Source organism: Leptodactylus fuscus, chromosome 1 (assembly GCF_031893055.1).
Source record: "Leptodactylus fuscus isolate aLepFus1 chromosome 1, aLepFus1.hap2, whole genome shotgun sequence".
Taxonomy (NCBI): domain Eukaryota; kingdom Metazoa; phylum Chordata; class Amphibia; order Anura; family Leptodactylidae; genus Leptodactylus; species Leptodactylus fuscus.
In genome coordinates, this window is record NC_134265.1 from 89,297,617 (window position 1) to 89,311,771 (window position 14,155).

Consider the following 14,155-nt stretch of genomic DNA (forward strand, 5'->3'; position numbering starts at 1 on the left):
CCAATCACCAAACTGTATATCATACCCAGGATATGCGCAACGCACCAGACTGCCCCCAAAGCACACTGACAGGACTGGGAAGAAAGGCCTTTTGTTCGTAGGGCTGTGGGAGAGACAAATTTTCCTGACCAAGTCGTTGATCAGGAATGTCCAATTTTAGTGACATCATATAGATGACATCATCATAATGTAGCAGGGCACAGTGGAAGAATTAAATGTCTTTTTGGACTCTTTAAATAGGAACAATTGTCTCTTCCACAGCCCCAGCCCCAATTACCTATACAAGTCAATTATGTCCGAGAACAAGCATCTATGTGATACAGTAACTGCTTTCCTGGGATTGATATATTTTAAAATACTTCTTATATGTTGGATGCTGGTATACTCAATGGCTATAAAAAAGTGATTCTACTGAGAACCTTGCCTCTTTGGCTCCCCTTTCTATCAGCCACATAGTTAATAAAAATACAGTGCATGTAGTAGAAATCAGTATAGGTGACAGCACTCATAATCCCATCATACACAACTTCTCATGTGTCTATCTATGTGTCCAAACTTTTTCTTATCACAGTAAAATAGACTCTTTCATGTTTCCTTATATTTTACCTTTCTGGAGGAGGGTTGTCCGTCAGGCTGCTGTGTCTTCTCTGCATTGTCCTCAGGACCTTCAAACAATACATTTAAAGTGTATCGTCTATGGAGTCAGTGATCAGGCAGCACTCTTTTTGCTGACAGGTCTTGAGCACATCGGTGAGCTTGATATAGTTCACTATGATGGTTGACTTCAGAGACCCCTCAAAAATGGGGCTCTTAAAATATATTGTCCGCTGTTTTTTCGTGGCGGAAAAGCTGTGGAAACAAAACACAGTATTTTACTGTCACTGCAAGGTGGATAGGATTCTAATAAACACACTGTGTTTTCCAAAACTGCTGGTGCTTTCCCTATAAGTTTAATAGGAGCAGAAAGTCCATGGAGGAAATCTCTGTGGACTTCCTGTGAAAAGTGCTGTGGGAAAAAAAGCCATGCAGTGCCGCCCCTGTTTTTCCCACAACACCTTTTTGCTGCAGCCCACCACGTGGAGCCTTAGTCTAAAGAGGGTTTTCCTTAGCATAAGAAAGCAATAGCAGATATGTAGGTGTCTCTTAGTTCTTCAATAAACATTACAACATTGTTTATTTCACTGAATGAGGTTATTTGTTTGCTTTTGGGTTAGCTTTAAAACAGGGCTTCTAGGCAGGGCCCCCGTAGGGTCAAATGGCGATTATATTGCCACTTGGACACAACTATATGCCATCCAGCAGGTCTCACTCATTAAGGTGGGGGTAATGTACAGATTTTGAATGTAGCAGCTGGTAGAAGAACACACATTTCTCCATTTATTTCAATGGGACCTCCAGAGAAAGTCAAATGCTGTCTTTTGGCTAGATTTGGCAGTGCGCACAATCCAACCAGCAGCTGCATTCAAAGCTTATTCACAAAACACTCCAGTTCTCATGATTGATGGAGGTTCCAGCAGCTAAACCCCCAGAGATCCACAATTAGCCCCCTATCCTTTGGACTGCAAGTAACTTCAGATCAGGAGAGAGAATATACAGCTATAAGCATATGACTGCTGTGTTCTAAGTCATCCTGATATAAGACCCACATATAGCATAAAGATACAATTAAAGGGATTGTCCAGGCTACTAATCTGCATCCTCCCTCTGTTCCTGCACTGGCAGCCATCACCTCCGCCATTCTGTATGTATATAGCTCAGGCAGTAGACTGATGATGCGGCGTTCACACTTGTGCCTTGAACTATCCACCATGATTCCACCTAAATCACTGGAAATACTGCATAGGGGGCGGCATATGGATACTGGCAGTTTGCTTTAAAAATCCATTGAAATGAATGGGTTCTTACACTGACTGCTGACAAGCCGTCCCTATACAGTTTTTCCAGGGATTTAGGTGGAATCATAGTGGACAGGTCAAGGCGCAATGTGAACACTGCATTAATGATAAAGGTTTCACAATAGACAAGTCTACATAAGGTAGTAAGCAATCACTGGTGGAGAATCAGCTAGGCCCCTATATATGACGAGAATATAAGCAACAATAATAATAATGACACATGTGTGGGCTACTTGGAGCTCATGAGAGCCTACACCATGCAGCAGTCAGTCAGCCTATCACAATAGCCTGTATAGGTGGCCCCGTCATTCCTATCACACCCTGGCACACTAGACATGTACACAGCATCCTTCATCCTCTCACCTGGTCCTGGGCGGTACACAGCCGCTGACGTCACCTCAATGGGCAGAAAGCCGGGTGTAAACTATCATTGACTTCCGGGTCAGCACAGTAGATCATGTGACCATAAGGCCAGCGCTTCACACTTGTCACCATAGGAACTTGGCGCTTGCGCAGGAAGTAGAACCGCTACGTGGACCACTTCCGGGGTCTTACAATTAACCATAACACTCATATGGTTTGTGCAGCGTACATAGGGAGGTTAGACTCGGACCTGAATGTGCAGTGCGCAGGCGTCATTCATTCACCGTGCGCAAACCTGTGCCCATTGCTGGACGAGACAAAGACTTAGCACATAATAGTGATAGGTTAGTGAGGCTAATAGCTCTGCAATGGTTTCCTTCACTGTATAACAATGGTGGTCCCTTGCCTTCTATGTGCTTGTGTTACTATGGTTTGTGTAGGGAGCTTACACTTCACTTGGGAGTGTGATAACAGGGGTCAGCTTTGTATAGACTGCTAGCACTATATATAGTGAGGGTATACATACTATTGGCGATGCAGGCTTACTGTATACCGTGATAGGGTATATACTATATGTGCTGTAGGCTGACTATATATATTTATATTAGTATATATGCTATAGGCACTGCAGACTGACTACACAGTTTATATGGTATGTATACTCTTGGGATTGTAGGTTGTTTATGGGTAGTGTGTGTACTATAGGCACTGCAGACAAACTGCATATAGTGTGTATATGTCTGACTATGGAGTGAGGGTAGTATTTATACTATAGGTAATGCAGGTGGACTATGTATAGTGTGGATATTATATACTTTAGGTGCTATTGGCTGACTGTATACAGGTAGGGTAATATATATATATATAGTGGGGGTAATATACTATAGACGCTACCAGCTGACTGTATACAATACAGGTAGTATATATACTATAGACACTACAGGCTGACTATATACAGTGAGCATAGTAGATATCCTACAGGTGCTGCAGGCTGACCTTCCTCATCTGTCATATCCAAGTAGATTGGGAATGGTCCAGTTGTTATCTATGGTGTGGAGGAGGATCCTGCGTAAGAGATGGGTACTCGGCATTGTGTTTGGTCTATCCCTCATCTATTTTCTCACCAGCACCTTCAAACAGGTGAGTATGTGTCTTGTGCTTTTTTTTTTTCCTTGGTAAAGTGACAACATTTTTAGGGACAGGATGAGGTTTATCAGAGTGGGAGTTGTAATAGATTTGTCTGTGAGGCTATAAATCCTAGATAACCCCTTTAATTTAATGTAGACCAAATCCCAAAATTGTTCGACTCTGAAAACCAGAACCATGACCACATTATTCAGGCTCCAGTCCCATAATACTATTATCAATATTCAGACCAGATCTGATAGTTCATATCCAATACTCACTCACCACCACCACCATAATGCAGGCCCAGTAAAGTCCCAGATATTGAAACCTTAAACCAAACTACATAACTAAGATCCCACTCTTGTGGGACAGTGCCTTGGCCAAATAGGTGTTAAAGGGGTTATCCAGCTTCCAAAAATTATCTGCAAGTACATGCTCGCTCATTTCTTGGCTTTATTTTACTTGAGATTCCTTGTATCACTGTTATTGACATGCAGTGAATCTGTAAGAAAACAAACAAAAAAAACCCCTACATTTTCTATGATTCATCTGTCTGCTCTTACTTTCTATGTTCACTGCTCATGGGATTTGGGGGGGGGGGGGGGGGTTCTTGGCGGGAGTGAGCTTGCAAATGAAACATCACAACATCATGTGACCTCAGATGTGGGGGGATTTATTACCTGTGATTTCATTGCAGTGGAGAAGGGAGGGGTACACAAAGCAGAGAGATGAATCATGGTAACTGTAGTTTACAAAGTCGCTACATGTAAATAACAGTGATACAAGTGAACTTTAAAGAAGCAAAAGTATATACAGAGGTTGTACAATTCCTGAGGATCCCAGGGCAGGAAAAGTTTGCTGAGGCTATTACAAATTTTACATCAAGACACAGGAACTTCCTGTTCAACCTGAAAAAACCTGCAAGTCTAATCGTGTCCTCGCATAGTAAACTGGTCTAAGGGGTCATAATAAAGCCTGTAGAGACACCATTCAGGCTCCTACACATTTTAAATTCAGTCTTCTGGAGAAATACTCAAGAAACTGAATTCACTTTGAGCTGGCAGATCAATACAAGAGTTATTTAAGAGCAGAGCACTAGGTTCATACAAATAAATGGGTGGTTAAATAATAGATGGTTGCACTCCAGAATAGGAGCTGGTTTTGCTAATAGAGGACTGTGCTGGAATGATGGTGAGTAAATGGGAAGCAGAAATTTGTATCTACACCTAACTAGATATGAGCTGAGCACTTCTCAGTTTAGCTGATTGTAATATACTGTGTAATGTTTTATGCCGCCATCAGGAAGAGAAGACCCTCAGAGACAGAACGCTTCTTCAGACCAGAGATCAAGAACAAAACATTCAATGGAAAATTCAGTTTAACCTTGGAAACAGCAGCAGGCTCAGTAACCAGTGTCGCAACTCTGTGCAAGGAAAACTCCTTATTACAGATGATCTAGGTAAGTAAACACGCGCACACACACATTTTTGTGTGTCAATGTAAATATTAGTGCTATTGAAAAGTATTTAACCCTTGCAGATTTTTTGTTTTTGCGCATTTGTCACACTTAAATATTTCAGAGTAACAAACAAATATGAATATCAGTCAGTAACCTGAGTGAATACAAAATGCAGTTTCGAAATCATTTCATTTTTTTAAGGGCAAACAGCCTGGCCCTATGTGAAAAAATAATTGCCCCTCCACCCCAAAAAAAGAACAAACAAAAGAAAAAAACATTGATAATCACACTGAGATTTTTGGGAAAATATTCTGTGGGATGACGAAACAAAAGTAGTGGTAGTGTGATGGTCTTGGACTTGCTGTAAATGATGGAAACATGAATTCAGCTCTCTTACTAGAAAATTCTGGAAGAGAATGTTCGATCCATCTGTTTGTGACCTTAAGTTCAACTGTCTTGGGTTGTGCAGCAGGGCAATAATCCGCAAGTCCGCCTCTGAATAAAAAACTAACAAAATGAAAGGTTTTGTAGTCAATGTCAGGACTTAAATCCAATTGAAATGCAGTAACATGACTTAAGCAGGCCGTTCATGCTCGAAAACCCTCCAATGTGTCTGAACAATTCTGCAAAGAAGAATGGGCCAGAATTCCTCCACATGTTGCAGTTTTAAAGATCCCTGTTGCAATGAGAAATATGTGCACCATTTCTAGGTGCACAGTATATGTCCTGTGCTGTGTCTTAGTAGACTGGTTCCTGCATGTTCCTAGATATAGGGAAGGCAGGGAGCAGAAACTGAGGCTAACGAGAGGAATCCAAAGACAGTATTTCAGAATCTGTAGCATCTAGAGCTGCAATCCGGGAGCCATTTTAAAGTAGTACTAGTTACCACTGAGCATAGTGGTGGCTCAGTGGTTAGCATTGTTGCCTTGCAGCTTTGATGTCTTTGTGACAAAAGTACCTGTATTCTTTACTGACAGTAAAAGGCTACTCTTATTGCTTATCCACAGGGTAGAGGATAAATATCAGATTACTGGGGGTTTGCCGCTGAGTTTCTCAGCATTCAGCTGAATGGGAGACCACAAGTCTGCCATGCCTCCTTCCTGTGAATGGAGCGCCAGTACATATATATGTTGGCAACCCTATAGCAGTAAATACAGTAGAGTGCCAGTTAAGCAAGTTCACTGGTGCTCCATTCACAAGAAGGAGGCATGGGGGACTTTACCAGGGGTCAGCAGCTACGTGCATTGTGAAGAGCTGACTGACTGCTCCTTTAATGGGCTGAGCTTTTAAAGGGTTTTTCTCATCTCTGTTTCAGCAGTTTTGCCTGCTGTCTCTTCTTTTCACTTACTATATTTCCCTCCCCCCACCACCACCTCCCAGCTTGCTGAAGAGGACGCTATGAAGTATCACATTATGTATTATGATTACTAGAAATCTAATATAAATGCAGATCAGATAATATGCACATGTTGTTATCTGTGTGTTTACATAGAAAGATAACAGACAGTGCTTTATCAGCAAACTGCTATTAGCTGAAAGACAGAGCTGTATAAATGACAGTGAGAGCAGTGAGTGATATCTGTCCTGTCTTATCACACAAGTCTAACGAGGCATAAACAATGGAAGGAGTTATTTCACATGGCAGGAAAACAAAGCAGCATTACTAAAGCAATATATTTAGGAAAAGTCTTCCATTTACATAAGCTACCAGTATGGATAGGATCCTTGAGATGGGAATACCACTTTAAAGACACTTATTCGCTAGCCACAGGATGGAAATAAGTGTCAGATAGCTGGAGGTCTGACTGCTGGTTCCCTCATGACTGTGATAAGAAGGGATTAGTGTCAGATTGCTGAAGGACACTTTTGCCCGTCCTTGGATAGGGAGTAAATGTCCTTGATGGCACAACCCCTTTAATGGAGTAGTCTGTCAAATTGCATTTAGCTGCAGAGCCCTGTTTCAGGCCCTAGCTCCTTGGTCAGTGCCTCTGTTATCTCTGTATGTAACTGCAGTCTTGGGAGAACTTTGTTGAAACACTTAGCTAGTGAAAAAACTTTCTGGCAGTAATATTTTCAAGTGACATAATGGCGGTTTAGAAACTTTTTCTTTTGTCAAAGTGTAGTAAGATAATTGAAGGGCAGAATGTTCAGTAAATGAGATTTTATGTATATGTTTTGTGCATCTCTTCTTTACTCCTTTAATGCATGCAAGTAACTTGGGTGAAATCTGAAATGCTTTCTCTAATCTTTACTGTAATTCGTGCTCCAGATATTTTATTATATATAGGTACTAGCCTCTGCCCGCTACTTCGTCTGCGTGTTGTTGGCATTGATGATCCGCCTATATTCAGCAAATTGCTGCTGTCGATGGTTTGCCTGCTCTGGCGTTTCAGCAGCTCTTAACCTTTCCTGCTACTGAACTTGTTCCTCTCGCTGTGCCTGTGTTTGTTCTGGCATCTGAGCAGTTCGCTGGGAAGACATATAATGAGCGTGTTGTTAGCGTCAATGATCCGCATGGTCCGGCATTTCGGCAGCTCTCAGGCTGGCCTGCCGCTGAACTAGTTACTCACACCGTGACTGTGATTGTTCCGGCATCTCAGCAGCTCACTTGGACACTATAGGAGTGTGTTGTTGACATCGATGATCCCCCTCAGCTCCGCTTGAGAAAAGCTCTATTGACTTCGACTACCTTCATATCTTTCGTTGTTGTAGATTTTCTTTTTCCTGGCATGTTTAAAATTGGCAAACTGCCAGTTTGGATTAAAGGTGTTTTCCCATCCAGTCTATCAGCATGTTGCCTGGAGCTGATCAGATAATATGCAAATGCTTGAATACAATGGACTGAGGGTTAGCTGAGTGTTTACACATCAGAGATAACAGCCCTGGCTTTCTCACAATCTGAGATAAGAGTAGTGTATATAGTATGTATATAAATTCATAAATGTCGTGAAGCCATGTCATTTACCAGGATAAAAAGTAGCCTATGTGTTAAAGAGGACCTTTCATCAGATCGGGCACATGCAGTTTTATATACTGCAGGAAAGCTGACAGTGCGCTGAATTCAGCGCACTGTCGGCTTTCCCGATCTGTGCCCCAGGTAAACCGCTATCGGTCCCGGTACCGTAGCACTTTACAGTCAGAAGGGTGTTTCTGACACTTAGCCAGGAACGTCCTTCTGCCTCGCGGCGCCTATCGCGCTGTACTGTGGAGCGGGGAGGAACACCCCCTCCCTCTCCTGATAATACTCGTCTATGGACAAGCTGTGTGAGCAGAGGGAGGGGGCGTTCCTCCCCGCTCCACAGTACAGCGCGATAGGCACCGCGAGGCAGAAGGACGTTCCTGGCTGTCAGAAACGCCCTTCTGACACTAAAGCGCTACGGTCCCGGGACTGATGGCGCTTTACACCGTGCACAGATCGGGAAAGCCGACAGTGCGCTGAATTCAGTGCACTGTCAGCTTTCCAGCAGTATATAAAACTGCATGTGCCCAATCTGATGAAAGGTCCTCTTTAATTGAGGTTACAAACTGGTTCAGCTGTTTTTGCGTGATTGACTAACAAACATACAAACATCTAAACATCCAAACTTTCACATTCATAATATTATAGGTATAGGTATAAAACATTTCTCTTGTTTATGTGTTTGTATCTGTTTTTGGCAGGTTATGTATGTGAACGTAAAGAGCTGCTTGCAAATGGATGCTGCAATATCAATGTGGCTAGTACTAAACAATATAACTGTGAGAGCTGTCTCCCCAATGGATGCTGCAGTGTCTACGAGTACTGTGTGTCTTGCTGCTTACAACCCAATAAGGTCTGGTTTCATATTACTTTGTATTATATATTCTGTCATTCTATATTGATATGAATATTTGAAATTATACATCAGATATACAAAACATGTTTATAATATTGTGACTAATCACTTTAATATTTGTAATAATTTCTGAGTTTAAAAATGTTATTTGTTTTCTCCATTACTCAGCAACATATGTTGGAACGTTTTCTGAAAAGAGCTGCAGTGGGATTCCAGAATTTGTTCATGGCGGTAGAGGACCACTTTGAGCTATGCTTAGCTAAATGCCGGACTTCATCACAGGTAAGGGACTTTATACTGAAATGTGATTTTATTGATATAGTGAAAATGATCAGGGTTGACTCAGAAACCTTTCCTCAGATGAGCCTCAGTGTGCGTATGCAGAAAACCTTGTGCATAGATCCTGCAGATGTAGGTGAATGTCACTATATATGTGTCCAGTGATTTGGCTGCAGAGGTCACATGACGTCAAATTGGCATCACAATTTTGACGCTGTTAACACACACCAGCTAGGAGCTACAGAGAGACAGCACTGCGACAGCGGGCACTACGTCCTTGGTTATTCTAAGAAACACCTTCCTTCTGGGATCATTTTCCTTGCACTCCATTCACAGTCTATGGGGTCTGCAAGAACTGCTGTTTTAGTGGTCCAGCTCTCCGTCATTCAACAGAGATCCATGCACAGATGTGAACCTAGCCTCAGAGACATTGCAGTTTTGGTGCCTGATATGCTTAGTAGGCTCTGTACTGACAAGTGGGCAGTCTTGGGGAGGAGCAGACAGGTGGGTGTGATTCTGAGTTCTGACACGATCTGCTTATGATTGTACAACCCCCCCTCCTTACCTTCTCACTACTGACACCACCTACTTGACCCAGTAATGCAAGCGCCTTTGTGTTCCATTCAAAGAAGGAGACATGGGATTTGAGGATGTCTTATTAATGGGACAACCCCTTTAATTATAACATACATCGAAACCAACTGCATTGATTGGTTGGGAACTGTGTGGATGACAGAAAAAAAAATATTTGTGCCAGAATTGGTGAAGTGCCAGCCGTTTAAAGGATGTAAAGAACAGTGTGGGTGGAGATGGTAACAGGTTCGTGTTTTTTTTTTTTTTTTTAACGAAACAAAACATGGTAACCCCTTTAAATCCTATATGGCCAATTTCAACTGTAGCATCACATTTCTCTTTCTGTTCCATGTATGACTTCGAAATGTGTTGGTTTCTTTGAACCATTGAATAATGAAGTCAGTAAAATTGCTGTACGATGATATAGATATCAGTAGGGCTCACCATGCCTTGTCGTCTTAGTGACTTCAATTAATATGGTGCCCCAAGGAGGCCTGGCTTTGCTGAATGGATGTGCATATGTGGTATGGGATTTCCTTAACCCCCAACATCTCAGCAGGGTTTCTGTGCAGTTGCGTTCACTGACATTATTCAGTCCCCATTAAAAGTAGTGATTTTACTAGATAATTTCTATCCTCTAGAGAAAGAGCTGCTCCTTCCTGAGATACTCTTCATGTATGGACCTACCTCAAATGCATGCACTTAAAATAAAATTGGCCCTCCATTAAAGAATACTACAAAAAATGTTATTTCCATGGAAATTTTCTGCTGCTTCCTGAAGAGACAATTACATTACCAACCAACAGTGGTAATGAGAAGTGAATGTGGAATACTGCTGGCCAGTAAGCCTGGGACTGTGACTGTCCAGTGTTAGGCGCACACAGATGGCATTTTAATAGGTGCCTTCTATGCCCTGACATAATAGATGTTGCTCATACAATTCTTGCCAAATGTTTGCAATTAGTGAAAATGATCTCCTGTTAAATATGGGATAATGGTTCACTTGAATGTGTGATTTATAGCTTCCTCCTATTGTACGGCAAATATAAAGGATTACCACAAATCTAGTTTCCCAAAGGAGTATTGCCACAACCCAAATGTGGCCACTAGATTATTACTAAGCCTGCAAAAGCTAAAATAAAACTTTTAAAAACACCAAAAGCAGAGATTGAATCCCAGCTCAACTCAGACACAAAAAAATAAGTGAATGCCATAAACACAACAGGAGAGTACAGTGTGCCGCCTGACACGCAGTATGATCAGAGAATGTGTAACCAGAAAAGTGTGATCCCAGTCCTATATACAGTAACAAAAGTTCTCCTGAGTGAAAGAAGCTGGGAGGTGGGGAACGCAGGGATACTCCACCACAGTTGTAGGAGTCACCCTATATTTACCCTCATCTATGGACGAGTACTGGGGGCGTTCCTCCCGGCTCTCACAGTACAGCGCGATTGGCTGTGCTGTGAAGAAGGACGTCTCTGACTGAGTGGCAGAAACTCCCTTCTGACCATAGAAGAGCTGCGGTACCGGGACCGTAAGCTCTTCACACTGGGCCCACATCGGGAAAGCCGACAGTGTGCTGAATTCAGCGCACTGTCAGCTTTCCGGCAGTATATAGAACTGCCTGTGGGCAAAATGGTGAAAGGTCCTCTTTAACACACAAAAAAACACTTATACTCACCATCCAACGCTCCCCCGCCGCGCTCTGCAGTTTCACTAATAGACCTGTAGGCGCGATGTGAACGTAGCGGCTAGTCACGCTAGGGACGCCGGATCCGCGTTGAATACATTGCGAGATGATTATATCCACTAGCCGCTAGTGGATATAATCATCTCGCAATGTATTCAACGCAGATCCGGCGTCCCTAGGCTTGTGCGGGCCGCACAAAATTGTTCGGGGGGTCGCATGCATGCGAGTTTGAGACCCCTGACATATAGTATGGTGAGAGATAATGCTGGGCTGTCCTTCCATGCTAGATTTTTCCTTCAGCTCAGGTAAGAATGTTCTTGGGGTGCTCGTGGTCATTTGAGACTTATATATGTTTGCTCCCTGGTCATGCAGGGGTTTACTTGTCTAAGGCTAACTGCTACACTAAGACTTGCTGCTGTTGGCACTTACAGTATCTTATCACCGATCTCCCTATCATAGAATAATCACCATACCAGGGAGGGGGTATCCATTATTTTGATTTGGCATCTGTTTTTTGGTTTGCTTGTTTTGCCTAGCCTACAGATCCCCTCATAAGTCCCATGATTTTGGAATGAAGTGCATATCCGGATAGGGCTGGTTAGGGTCATTGTCTGAAGGGCTAGTTTGGGGACTGCTGTTGTCAGGGTAGAAGTTGTGTGTGTGTGTGTGTGTGTGTGTGTGTGTGTGTTTTTTTTTTTTTTTGTTTTTGGGCGGGTAAAGGGACAGACTTCTAGGGTCATCACTGGGATCGGTGACTCCCACAGCTATGGTGCAGTATTCCTGAGTTCCCCACCTCCCAGCTGCTTTGACCCAGGAGAATTTTCATTACTGTGCATATGACTGGGGTAAGACTGTTCTGGTTTTTCCATTCTTTATAATGTCACTAAAAGCTCCCTTCTCTTGTAGGATGTTCACAATCACTGCCATGTGACCTATGTATATGTGTCTGGAATATATACTCAACACTCTTCCTAGTTCCGCTTGTGATTTTAGCAATATAGTTTTGTACTATTTAGTAATTCTTACAGCTATATTTTTTTTTTCTTTCTTTAAGAGTGTACAACATGAAAACACCTACAGGAATCCTGTCGCCAAGTTCTGCTATGGAGAAAACCCGCCAGAACTTCTCCCTATGTAAGCAAGCTAGTTATTACTACCTGGTGGCAGACTCAATGCTAGGTATAACCTATATCAATGCAACAACATAGATCCGGTGTTTAGTTACACAAAACTACGGGTATCACATATGCAGGCTGTAATGTAACTCCTACAGTAAAGTCAGTTTTGTTGGACAGTTGTAACTGAAGAACAAAATGTTAGTTACATTATATTGTCTTCATGTTCTAGTTCTGGTATGCACCAAGTGCAGCAAATAATCTACAGAACTGAGGAAAACCTCACGTAGGGAGACTGTGAGGCATATTCAGAGAAACTGTAATTTTGGTAACCGTGTTAACTCTACGTCAGTGTCGACATGACGCTGAAAGCACAGCAATGGCTCCAGGGGTATTAACTGCAGACAACAGAAATGGCAGAATTGGTCCTTTGAAAAACTGTTTTAAACAGACTGACTTGGAAGTCATGGGTCAGTTTTGTAGAGTAGGAAATGATACCATAAACTGAAAACTGTGGGTCTTTATGACGATATGCAATAATGTAAAGGCCATACTTTCTGATACTAGTCTGGTTAAAATACCGGTTCTCCGCAGGATACAAACAAGCCATAGAATAGTATTTGAGGGAAAGTGTAAAATTCCACTATCAGAATTACAATTCATGACGGGGGTGGATGCTTAGTATTATACTTGCACATAGATTAGGCTATTATAAGGTTCCTTTCACCTAGTTGTGATGTATGCAGACTTACCGACTATTGGTCGAGCCCATACTATTACACACTAGTACAGACGCCCCATAATTAAATTTTACCTACACAATTCCTTCTACAGTAGCTTCATCTCCTGCTTGAGCTGACGGCAGCTGGTGGAGTTTAGCAATGCAAAATTGTCACATCTGTCCTCTTCCATCACTAATCCACACTCACTGATCATGATAATTGCAACTCCAATCCTTGTAGGACACAATTTCTGGTGATATGTTTGCTCTCTTTTTCTGTAGTTTATGATGTGGCCAAATCTTTATAGGAAGATAGTGTTGTGTATAGTTATCAGGACCCCAAACACATTATGACGCAAGCTAGCACATGACTTGCAATCCGTTCTCATGAGACTTTGGCCACGCTCTGTATTTTGATGTCGGTTTCAAGCATAAATTACCGTAAGAGTATTATAATGAATCCTATACAATTGAAAAGTTGTTTCCTGCTAAAATGAAAAATTGCAAAACAAATTTGTTATATTTGTTATAGTTAAAGGGATATTCCTATCTCAGTTTTTCGTGGCTGTCAAAAGAATACCTGTCTGTCTAAGGTGGCTAGTAATATGGAAACTGTATAATGGGCTGTTCTACGTTGTTTCCATATCTCCTGCTTACTTCTATGGCATTACAGAAACAGCAATCTTATCTGCTTCTGTAATCTAGGCTACTCCGACACAGATGGGATTTCAATGGAAGGCTGAGATAAGAATACACCTTTAAGACTCTGGTGACATCTGCTCGGTGGTTTAAATTTATAATGGAAACTACAATGTAGTGCTAGACCGCCACAGAATAGTCTTCTCCTCTGCTGCACTGACCAACATTGACTTCACTCATCAGTAATGAGTCTTCAAAACGGATGCAAATCATAGCTTAAAGGGGTTGTCCAGGCTAAAATGTTATTAATTAGGCCACTGATGGTTAAAAAATAAAAGAAACCCATACTCCCCTGTCCTCTGTGGTCCAGCTCTCGCCCCCGCAGGACCAAACCGCCCTGCGAGGACACTGGAGCATCAGGGACAGGTTAGTATGTGTGTTGTTGTGTTTTTTGTTTTCGTTTTTTGTTTCTCCCCCC

The 14,155-nt window shown here is 42.2% G+C and overlaps 2 protein-coding genes across 3 annotated transcripts in view; one reads left to right on the forward strand and one right to left on the reverse strand.

The window, feature by feature from the left end:
* Positions 1–819, reverse strand: part of RNFT2 (ring finger protein, transmembrane 2) — a 43,913-nt gene extending 43,094 nt beyond the window's left edge. Inside the window, exon 1 of the mRNA XM_075273659.1 lies at positions 607–819. Coding sequence (XP_075129760.1) covers positions 607–680 — 74 coding nt within the window. The 5' untranslated portion in view covers positions 681–819. The remainder of the gene's footprint in view (positions 1–606) is intronic.
* A 1,634-nt stretch (positions 820–2,453) lies between these two features.
* SPRING1 (SREBF pathway regulator in golgi 1) lies at positions 2,454–13,471 on the forward strand. 2 transcript variants are annotated; one of them, XM_075262458.1, is made up of 6 exons: positions 2,454–2,602; positions 3,281–3,398; positions 4,689–4,845; positions 8,506–8,657; positions 8,829–8,942; positions 12,257–13,471. In XM_075262458.1, exons 2-6 carry the CDS (start codon positions 3,288–3,290, stop codon positions 12,338–12,340), a joined length of 618 nt encoding a protein of 205 aa, XP_075118559.1. In that variant the 5' UTR covers positions 2,454–2,602; positions 3,281–3,287; the 3' UTR covers positions 12,341–13,471. The 2 variants fall into 2 exon arrangements, with proteins under 2 accessions (XP_075118559.1, XP_075118558.1); XM_075262457.1 differs by lacking the exon at positions 2,454–2,602 and having other exon boundaries at positions 3,057–3,398.
* The last annotated feature ends 684 nt before the right edge of the window (positions 13,472–14,155 follow it).